The 11,792-nt window shown below is 32.8% G+C and overlaps 1 protein-coding gene across 1 annotated transcript in view; it reads right to left on the reverse strand.

Moving 5' to 3' along the window:
• Positions 1 to 11,792, reverse strand: part of PCDH15 (protocadherin related 15) — a 562,288-nt gene that overhangs the window by 388,601 nt on the left and 161,895 nt on the right. The window contains exon 7 of the mRNA XM_011361648.1: positions 1,503 to 1,613. Within this exon, the coding sequence (XP_011359950.1) occupies positions 1,503 to 1,613 (111 nt within the window). The remainder of the gene's footprint in view (positions 1 to 1,502; positions 1,614 to 11,792) is intronic.

The raw sequence follows: 11,792 nt of genomic DNA on the forward strand, positions 1-11,792 counted from the left end.
ACAAAGGGACAATTCACTTACTGGGTGGGATAGAGCAGGACAGCTCAAGATTTCATCACACTACTCAGAATGGTGCATAATTTAAATCTATACATTGTTTATTGAATTGTTTATTTCTGGAAATTTTTATTTAATATTTTCAGACAGCAGTTGACCGAGGGTAACTAAAACCTCAGAAAAAGAAACCACTGAAAAGGGGGGCCCACTGTTAACTTGTTCAGAATAGCTGATAAAGTATATTTCTCTTTTGCCACTCTGCTATCTTTCTGTTCTGCTATATGAGTAAGATTACAATGCACAGGAGTTGTTAAAGACACAGGCTAGCTTCAGAGTTGAACTAACATTTCGGAACATAGCCCTGCCACTTGCTATGGGACTTTTTCAATGTTAGAAGCTATCTGTGGTCAGCTATGTTACTTTTTTTCATAAAATGTCAACCTTATTCTTCTCCTTACCAAAATTTTTTTTCCAGTTATCAATGTGCCCAGCCCCAGGAGATGAACCATATGTGCCATCATTTAGAGACGATTATCTCATTCCCTTTTACCACATCCAGACTTCTTCAACTTTCCTTTATGCTATGCTGACTCATATGATCCAGTTGTATAAGTGGAAGCTGGGTGGAAAAGGACACTGGAAGAGTTTCCTCTCAGAAAAAAATGAGACAGAATATATATGAAAAAGTCCTACTTTTACTATTCTTTCCACCTCCTTACCCTCAGATTTGAAATGTAGTTGTGTTGCTTATGGTTATGGTGTTCTCTAGCGCAAGGCAGATAAGCATTGGAAAAATAACCCCATTTCAAGGGAAGGGCAGAGTTTAAGGACAGAAGGAATCCAAACACTTGGTGACATAATGAGTTTTCAAACTAACCCTTGAATCTAGAAATTTTATTAAAATCATAATAACAAAAACTGTAAGTGTTATATAAGCAACTATTTTTCAGGTTTTCTGTTGCTACTGTCTAAATATCATGGTTACGGTCATGGTAGCTAATATTTAGTGAACAACTATTCAATAATGATAGCTATAAGGGAAAAATTACCAAGTCAGCAGTTCTCTACTTTTAGTGTACTTTAGAAGTCTCTGGGGAGCTAACAAAAATGCAAATATTCTACTTCTACTCTCTGAATTTTTTTTTTTTCAGAGAGTCTAAGGTTGGGTCTAGGAATCTGCATTTTTAATAAGTTCCCAAAGTGATTCAGCTGTAGTTGTTAGGTGGGCGATGCTTTGAGGAATACTTCAGTTTGAGCTAAAAAGAAATTATTGAAGAATGGGTGCAAGTAATTCAGAGAGTGAAGTTTACAATGAGTGAAAACAATCTTCTCAAATTATTCCATCCCATTCCCCATGCAGAAGAAGAAAATATACAAACTATACTGAAGGCAGGGCTACCCTTTTGAGGCTGCAAATTACACAGAGCTCTCTAAGAGTACTTACATATTGTGAACAAGCTCTTCATAAATTCATGGGACAAAAGTAAGAGAGATTGAATACTCACATTAGCTTGGATAATGACAAAGTAGCGAGTCTTGTCTTCATAGTTGAGCCTTTTCCTTAACACTACGTTTCCAGTCAACATGAGGGGAATTTCAAAGGTGTTGTTGGATGTCTGCCAATAGTAAAGATACAGATTTGAGATCATTTGAATATAAGATGAATTAGAGAGTCTGGTATTGTAGTTTTGTCCTCTTGAAAATAACAGATAGCATACTTATCTGAAAATAGAATGTGAGTATATACTTCAAATTTAATATTCTTTTTTTTTTTAATTGTGTGTTAGTTTCAGGCATACAGTACATTGATTGGTTGGACATTTATATGGTATGAAGTGACCCTCCCCCTAATTACTCTAGCACCCATGTAGCTCTACCCATAGCCATTACAATACTACTGACTATATTTACTTGTTAAAACTTTTCCTTTTGATTAATGAATTTCACTGGAGACCTTTGATAATGATAAGTAGAAAACTTTTTTCTTTTGATAGTTTTTTGTATATTATTAGGTTATACATCAAGAGCCATGGGATACTGCTAAATAAAAGTTCAGGTATCTGAAGATCTCCCTGTTACTGTGTTATCTTTTCATCATTTGTTCTATCACCAACCATGGTAATTCCACTCTTTTAGCAGTGATTGTTTGGGGGATGTATATGAAACCTAATTCCTGGTAACGTGAAGAATTTTTCTTAATAGTAAAGATAAAGAGAAAAGAAGAAAAATATTCCCTTTTCTATATATTGATGTTGCTGTATCAATATAAAACCCGAATCTTTGGCAGTCATTTTGGGATTATTGCTAGAGTTAATCTAGAAGTAAATAATATGCTGAGGATGGCATATTATTTCCATATTTGGATCAAAAAATTCAAAGAGCCTGGATCTTGTTTCTAAGTTACTGAACAAATCCTGATACCACCCTATCTCTGATCAATCTATTATGAGATAATAAATGACTCTATTGGCTGAGCCACTTTTAGTTTTTGTATGGTTTTTTGTGTGTGTGTATGTGGCTAAAAGCACTTTGATACATGATTATTTCTTGTCTATGTGTCCTCATCTTGCAGTCTCCTGTCTATTCCGCATAGGCCATAACTGTTCACACCTGACATTTGCTCTTGTTACCTCCTATCTAAATGTCTTATTCCTCATATCTCTGAGTAGCAAATCTTACAAATCTTATTCAGTGAAACCTTCACTGTCATCCAATTTAGGATTAAGTTTTTGATCTGGTATTATGTTATTTTTTCTAAACATCTGGTATTTACGTATTTTCTGTTTTCTCTCACAAATTTCTCAGTAATCTCCATTTATGATATAGAGATAATTATCTTTATGTCTCTAACAAAGTAACTTAATAGATATTTATGATCTTGTTTTAGTTGATAATTTTCAATAGATATACATAGAATTATTATAAATGGTATAGTTAGTAATTAGATTTTATCATTTTTAAGAGTCCTTTTTAACTGAATTTAATTTTTATTAGCTAAGTCTATCTTTTCTAGATATCTGAGATTTTCATTTTGCTAGATGTTTCATAAAATGCTTGCATTGCAAGAAACATATAGATAATATCTTTATAATCGATGTTGCTTTTGTATTAGATTAGAATGCCTTGTATTAAAATAACTAATTTTTTAATTAAGTGTCAAGTGTTTATTCTATCTCAAAAACTAAAAAATAATAATCATAAGAAGATTTAGAAGCACATGTGGATATATCTCTAGGGTACTTTTTATTTTTCTTCTAGGAAAAAGAATATTGGATTCGATCAACTTGAAGTAAATGTCCTGCTCTAATATTTCTTCAGTTTTATCTAAGGAGAAAAAAAGAGCAAAATTTAGCAAAAAAATAATATATTTTTAATACTATATGATAAGGCCAAAAAGAATGTGACAAGGATTCTCAAAGTTTAAAGTATACGAGGATCACAGAAATGTCTCATTTAGATTGCAAATTCCCAGCATCTTTCCCCAAATTCAAGAACTTCTCAGAAGCCAACATTCCTAAGAAATCTCTCAGATGGTTCTGATGCAGATAGCTCAGGTTTTACTTTGAGAAACATTTGATTATGAAATGAAGAGGACTAAGTTAAGCATATTAAGAATTTTGGCATTTGCTTATAAACTCAACTCAACAATAAGCTGCTAAAATATATTTGTAAGATGGATGATTATTATTATTATTTTAATTTAGGTGCTAGATATGTTAGGTTAACCAATTGACTTGATGTCAGGTGCTGATGCTCTAAGTACAGAGTCAAGGTATAAATATAACTCACTGAGTCTGTAAATGTTTTGGTGGGAAATGGTGGGAATTTAGGTAACAAAGACCTCTCTCTGTGTCTCTCAGAGGCTGTAATTTTTCTTATTATTTTTATACATTGTTTTGAAATCCCTCTCTGTCTCTGCCTCTCTCTCTCTCTCTCTCTCAACCCCTTCAGGCTTTCCCCATTTGTTCACCTTCAATGTTACTGTGACTTTATTTCTTAGTTCCAAGAAACAGCACCAACTCTGTGTCCTAATCAGTCTATATTCAGTCCTAAGCTTGTTGCTGATTAAATCTGGCCACTGTGCCATTAGCTTCTGATCCATCTATAGGTTGGTTGCTATTAGTTACGTGACTTCCCTAACCTAATTACTTGAAATGAAAAGTGGTGGATTAAGTAAATTATGCAGCCCTTGTCCACTCAAAAATGACTGGAATTTGGGCAGCAACATTAATTTGCTCTTAGTAAAATACCAACATTCTGGTCATTGTTTCTCTGTTTCAAACAGATGTACCCTCCCCGCTACATACATAGACACAAACATATAAATGCATATCTATGGATACATTAAAGATGGGAGTGCAGTTCATTTCACCTTGTTTTAACCAATTTCCTAGGAAATTGTATTTAGAAATTTCTGGTTGGCTTCAGAGACATGTATGCTGTAAAGTTAAAATATCAGAGACTTGTGGTGAAAAGACCTGGGTTCAAAGTTTTACACAAAGAAGGACTTTAGACAATGACTTAGCCCAAAATATTTTAATAAGATCTGAAATTTGGACTTTGACTTGTATGTAAAATTACTTCATGGTAATGATTTGTTTTTAAAAAAATCTTTGTATTTAAATTGTGGTTTTAACTTCCTCACTCGGGAAATTCAAATGTGTTACATGCTTACATATTACTAAAGAAATTATGGCTCTTTTTTTCTCAATTGTCTCAAAGCTATAAGGAGTCAAACTTATTATAAAAGAACAATCTAATTTGGAGGGGATTTTAAAAGATGTCACCACACATTGAAACACCATTCTAATACCTCCAAGAAAGAAGCTGCCCATGCATACTGCTTAAATGTCCTCAGTCTTTTCTGAGTGGCAATGGTAGTTAATAGAAATGCTGTGCTGCTGACTTAGCCCACAGGAGACTCCTATAGGGGATATGTCCACTCTAGGTCAAAACACTTAAAATGCTAAATAAACATCACTTCAGTCTAGCATTAAAAATGTTAGATAAGAAAAGTGATATGATAATCTGTTATTTGAATAGTTTATCAGTCTGACTTAACAATGAGATTTAAAACATCAAAATGATATCTATTATAATTGCATTTTTCCATATAAGATAAACTCCCCAAAATGAAAATTGCTGCAGAGCATGTGATGACAAATTCTGATCCACTTTAAAGAGTTTTTCTTCTCTTTTATTTTTAAACAATCTAATTAGTTCATTGTATTATGAACTTTATATTACCAGGAAGGCCCCCCAAAATAGTATTTCACAATAAATGTGATAAGCATAGTATAAAAATCTCTAGTTCACTGTCTAGAAGATATTAACAGTAAGGTATTTCCTGAATTATTTTTGTCTGACTATATCAGTCAAGAAAGAATAGGTTATAATACAGGAACAAAACTCCCAAATTAATGGCTTAGCGTAAGAAATTTTTATTTCTTACTCATTCTACATACCTACACTAACATCTTGGCAAGTAGGCTCTGTTGATGTCTCACTCAGAAACTCAGGCTAATGGATGTTTCACCTCAACATGTTTTTGTCCAATCACTGCAGCATTGGGAGAGGAAAGAGTGAGTTGTATTTGGTTCTTTGAGCTCATTTCATTAGCCAGAGAATGTAATTTCTTCTAGGCAACAAAACAAAATAAAACAAAAACAAACAAACAAACAAATAAATAAAACTCTCCTAGCATGTCTCTAAAGACAGGAAGAATCTGAATTGTTTGGAAATAGCACAAGTGCTTTGGCCTTAAATTTGGTCAATTGATTCAGTAGTTCTTTATTCTCAAACTCGTTCATTCTTTATTTTAGATAAAATGCAATAAAAAGAAAATCAAAGAAAGGAAATGTTCAATTTTAACTATTCTGATTTTGTTCCTAGATAAAAGTGCTTTGTTTTGGTAAAAAGTATGCAACATTTGGCTATAATTGAAATTTTATGACTTAGGATAGTAAAAATGATGACTTTTCCTCATTCCACATCTAGTATAATTGTCCATCCACATCATAAAGAAAATATAAGTAGGGTAAAAAAGGATCTGAATATAAATGATTGTCTATCTTCTTTTAGGACCTGAATAGAATGTTCATGACACAAAAACACTTTTTCAAAGTAGACCTGTTTATATGACATTCGAAAATGATAATCATGCTGAACTTTATAGTAGCTATGTCAGATAGATTCTTACAGGAAACCTCTCTATCCCCTTTTCCTGATAAGCAATTTTACCTTTTTGTAATCCCTTCCCTTGACTGTGGGCAGGACCTCAGATTTTCTTCTAACCAATAGAATATAGCATATTGTCAATCTTATGACAATTGTATCATGTTACATAAGAATCCCTCTTGTGGACATGGTTCTGTAGTGTAGCAGTTAGCACATCTGTTTTACATGCAGAAGGTCCTGGATTTGCTCCCCAGTGGAGCCACAGTCCATGGTCTATGGCCATGCCACTCTGAATAAGCCCAATATCTGATCTCAGAAGCTAAGCAGTGTCAGGCTTGGTTAGTACTTGGATGGGAGACCATCTAGGAAGACCAGGTGCTGTAGGCATGAATACTAATATATAATAATAATAATAATAATAATAATAATAATAATAATAATAAAAGAAAACAGAAAAAGAATCTTTCTTGCAAACAGACTAGCTCTGAATCCTCTCCTTGCAAGTTTGATGAAGTAAGCAGCCAAGGAACTAAGGGTGATCTGTAAGAGTTGAGAAGAATCTCCAACCAACAGATAGCAAGAAGTCAAGGCCCTCTGCCCTACAACTATAAAGAAATGATTCTAACAACAATCTGAGTTACCATCAAGGGAATTCTTCTTTAGTCAAATCTCCATATGAGAACTAATCTGGTCAACACCTACATTGGAACCTAGTGAGAGCCTAACTAAGCAGAGCTAAGCTGTTCCAGACTCTTAAGGCACAAAAACTATGAAAATGATGTGTGTTGTTTTAAGCTGCAAAGTTTGTGATAGTTTGTTATATAGCAATAGAGAACTAAAATGCTATTCTCTAAGATTTAACTAAAGGACTGGTGGTGTAATAATGGTAATTAATTAATAACTCCTATATTTTCTGAGCTTTCAAATTAATAATTTTAAGTGATATTATATTTTTTACTTCTCTGCTATTTCGGGACAGTTTTGAGGCTACCATCACTTATGTTCTTGTATTGGAAAAAATTATCTTCTTCTATTAACATAGTGAGACGAATATACAACACTGGTTCCTCTCCTTTTTCAATACGTTTTCTAATTTTCCCTTTCTTATAGAAAACAGCCTGAAGCAGATTTGAAATGTCTGTGCTCCCAGTTACAAAGTAGTGCTGGTGACAAACTAGCTGACAGCTTATCACTGCAGATCCATAGTCATTAATGAAATGAATGTATATATTTTTTTGTTGTTAAAACTTTGAAATGTTTCTATCATTGTTACTATTGCCTAATATTTTGGAAAGCCAGGATGGTTGAGAAGAAAAATGAGTAAGAGTTTTTTAAAAATATATCAATGAAAGGAACATATTGGAAATTAATTGTTTTGCTTCTATATGGCTGATGAACTTCAATTTGAACTCAGTCTTTTCATTAATAACACCTATAAACTCCAGACAAAATATAAAAAACAAACAAACAAAAAACACTTGACATCCCCGGTGAGATAACCAAAGCAGGTATATTCTGATAGATACTTGAAAGAGACAATGTGGGTGAGTTTCTTGTTTTTCGGTAGTTAGCCAGAGGGAAGGCTCAATTTAGCACTTGAAGAGGGCAGTTAAACTCTGACAGAAAGCCTATAAATTTTTTTGGCCTGAAGTATCAGGGAATAAATTTTGGGACAACAGAAGCTGATGAAAAAGATAGATTCCAAAACAATTTGATATATTATATACCAGGAAATGTGATCCCTTTGAAGAGGAGAGAAAACCAAGGAAGACCAATGTTAGAAAAAACGAGAAAATATTTTAAAGCAGCTATTCATAAATAGGCCTGTATTAATGTTAAGTAGCTAGTCAGACATTAATGACAAGGGGAACAAAGGAATAGGGGCCCAGCCTAGAGATCATCCAAAGAACACTCTAATGGTAGTAGAATTTGGGATAAGCACATGTACACTGGGTAAAGAGTTATATAGCAGCCAAGCATCAATCGAAATGACCTCACTTGCCAAATACCTAGGAATGTCTTTGGAACCACACATCATGACCCAAATATAATGCAGACATTCCCACTTCTGGGGGCTTTTGTGTTCTTCGTTGTTGTTGATTATTGTTACAGCTCTTCGCTAAAACCACATGTCCTTTTGAGGAGTGCTTTGTCTTTTGAAAATATACTTTAATAAATATTTTCTAAATCTCACTGACCTGTGATTCTTCAGTGTCAATGAAGAAGAACACAGGAAAAATGTTAACTACACTTCTGTTCTGATATCTCCGCCCCCCATGCCATTGGGGTGACACTGGAGTTCAAATTGGCCCCATCGGTAACACTAAGAGATGTAAAAATAATATTCCCACTATAAGTGAAAAGATGGGAAATCTCGGCAAAAAAAATACAAACTATAAAAATGTGGAAAAATTAGATCTGAAATTAAAAAGGAAAAAAAAAAAGAGACCATCGGATAGATTTAACAACAGACCAGAGATGACATAAGACAGGGTAACCTTGAATACAGATCAATAGAAAATATACAGTTGCAGACAAGTGATTGAAATATATTGAAAATATCTGAACAGAGCCTGTACTTGTAGAACAATATTTAAATGCTTAACATATCTATAATTGGAGACTCAGAGAATGAAGAGTCTTTAACTGGTGAAAGGCAAATTCAGACTAAAGAAATTCACCAAAAAAGATAATTACAAAGAAAACTACACCTTGAAATGCCATAGTTAAGTTGTCAAACGCTCAAGATTAAAAGAAAATCTTGAAAACAGCCAGAGAAAAATAACACATTACATACTGGAAAACATGATTCAAATTTCCATTGACTTCTCTTATCAGAAACACTGGAGGCCAATGTTTAAAGTGATATGAAGAATTAATTGAAAGTGCTTTGTATTACTGTAAGACAGAGGTGACTTTTGCAAATTTCTACAAAAATAAAGCAGATTCTGTAAATGAATAAAGCAACTGGGAGTATAAGTAGATATACATATATTGTCTGAGTAGTAGTAATTCATTCTTCACGGGAAAGCTGCATTTCATCTCCAGCTAATTGTTGTCTTATTGGAAATCAGTACCAATTTTCTCTTAAACTATTCCTTTAAGAGAAAAGAGAAATCAAGATTTGAATGTGAAATTTCATAATTTTTAGATATTGGCTAAAAAAATAGTTAAAATAATTTGTGGCCAAACAAAATATCTGTGAGTTGAATGAAATCCAGGTCACTAATTTGTGATTTCTGTTAATGAACAATGTAGCATAAAATGCAAAAAGAAAACAGATTTTTAAGTAGAACAGACTAATCTCTTTTGACCATTTACCATACAGTATGAGGTTAATTTGAAAGAAATTATAATTGTGGTTGCAAAAATCACACGGCCACCTTTTCAAGTTAAATATCTTTGTAGTACATATAATTTTTTTAAGTTAAGAAATTAATAGGAGAATCTTATGTTTCTATGAATATAAGCAGGATCAGTAAAGCTTGAACAGTAGCAGAATATAAAAACCATCAGGTATTTCTCTCTCATTGGTCATACAAGAGAAAAAAACTAGTATTGAGGTTTACACTAAGTTTCTATGATGGCTAAAGATGGATTCTCTCTGTAAGGATGTGGCTTGGTTAATGCTTTCTCCTCTAATATACTTAAGTGCTGTCTAGATGTCTTATCATTTTGCCTCATTGAATTAGAATCATACCCAGAGAATGTCTTTATTTCAAATAGTGCTAGCTTGCTAAAGTACGTAGAGTTTTTTTGTTTTTGTTTTTTGTTTTGTTTTGTTTTGTTTTTAATCATTGGAAACTGCATGTAGCTGGTTGGCTTATCAAATCTGTAGGTAGTATAATGTATATATTGTATTTAATGCAAGCCCAGAAGTCTCTGACAGGAGAAAGCATTCAGAAGGAATTACTGTACCGCTAACAAGGAACTTCAGTCTCCCAAAACTTCAAAAAGATACCTTCCAATTAATATATTTTGTCTCACATTATATCTAAACATTAAATAGTTATGCTTTGTTTTTGATTTTTGTTTTTGTTTTAATGCAATGTAATAAATATTTCCCTAAATATATCACCTGGACGTTCTATACTTGCTGGAAAGTTTCATTTTTACAGCTTGAGAAGTAAAGGGTAGGAAATGACCTTCATAAAATTTAAGCTAGGAACATGGCACAAGGTACAATTAATTCTTCTAAAAATCTAAATAGTAAAGAAAATAAACAATTTAGAAATAGAATGTGCAGTCAGTTGCCTGTTTCTACTTTTAAGGAAAAAAAGTTTTTCTTGCCCTTTTCTCTTCTGTTGCTTCTTTGATCTTTTCTGCTCCATTTCCTGTGTAATCCTTTATACTTATTATCCTTCTCTGACACATTCTTATTATTTCCCCATCTCTTTGTTCACTGCCTTTGCCATACTTTTTAGGGGAACAAAAACAAAAACAAAAACAATGCCCCCAACACTAATCTTCTCTTGAACCTGCTATGCCTTGAGGCTTTTTTCCCATTTTCCTTCTCCAAATTTTTTGAAAATTTTAACACAAGTGCCATGACTATTTTATGAGACGATAATAGAGGAAGAGTAGAGCCTATGCTACTCTGAAATGAGTCCTGACTCTACATCTTAGAAGTGGCTTTGTAACACCAGGCAAATCACTTTACCTATCAGCTTGTTTTCTCTCTTATGCAGTAGAAATACTACTACTAACTGATTTGTGAGAATAAAATGAGAAAATGCAGTCACAATTCACTCAATTCTCACAATAAACTTGTGAGGTAGATCTTATTGTGGGTTGTTAGTTTCTGCAGGTATAACAGTTTTTGTTTGTTTAAAGCTTATATAAGAAATATATAATTTTAAAATGAAGACATAATGTCATTTTCACTACCTTTATATTCCTAACATTAATTATAAAGAGAAGCATTAATTTAGAAAACTCATTTAAGAAGTGATTTTAAAACTATGCTTTGGGGTGCCCATGATGTTCTGAGAAGCTCTTGGGAAAAAGAGAAAGGAAAGACAGCTGGCAGGAATTCCAGCTCTAGCTTCAAGAAAACAATTCTGATTTTATCTGTATTAAATATACTGTATCATCAGAAGAGATAATTTAACAGTCTTAAAAAACCTAAAGCTAGAGATTTTGTCCTCTTTTCTACCTTAGCTTTTACTGGTGAAGAAGTGGCAGTGCTGGTATTAATTTGCAAGTTCCATAAAGCATATGGTTATATTGGTTATATCATGTGCAAGGATTTACTTAGAATGCTTACAAGTCCACAAACATAAGAGAAATTTAGTAAAAATGACATTTTATACCTAAAATACATTTTAAAAATTTACCTACAAATCCCATCCAAAATTAGCTTTTAAAAGTACAGCACACAAACTGGACTTTGGGTGGTAAACACACAATAGAGATGTCGAATGATAATGTACACCTGAAAATTATATAATTGTATTAACCAATGTTACCTCAATAAACTTAATTAATTTTTTTTTAAAGTACAGCATGAATATTTTTTAAAGTGCAATTTTGAGATAATTTTCAATTATACTATAATTACTAATGTGGTTCCAGGAGCTAAGTAATAGAATAATACAATAAATATCAGCTGAAGTAAA

Source organism: Pteropus vampyrus, unplaced genomic scaffold (genome assembly GCF_000151845.1).
Source record: "Pteropus vampyrus isolate Shadow unplaced genomic scaffold, Pvam_2.0 Scaffold68, whole genome shotgun sequence".
Classification (NCBI taxonomy): domain Eukaryota; kingdom Metazoa; phylum Chordata; class Mammalia; order Chiroptera; family Pteropodidae; genus Pteropus; species Pteropus vampyrus.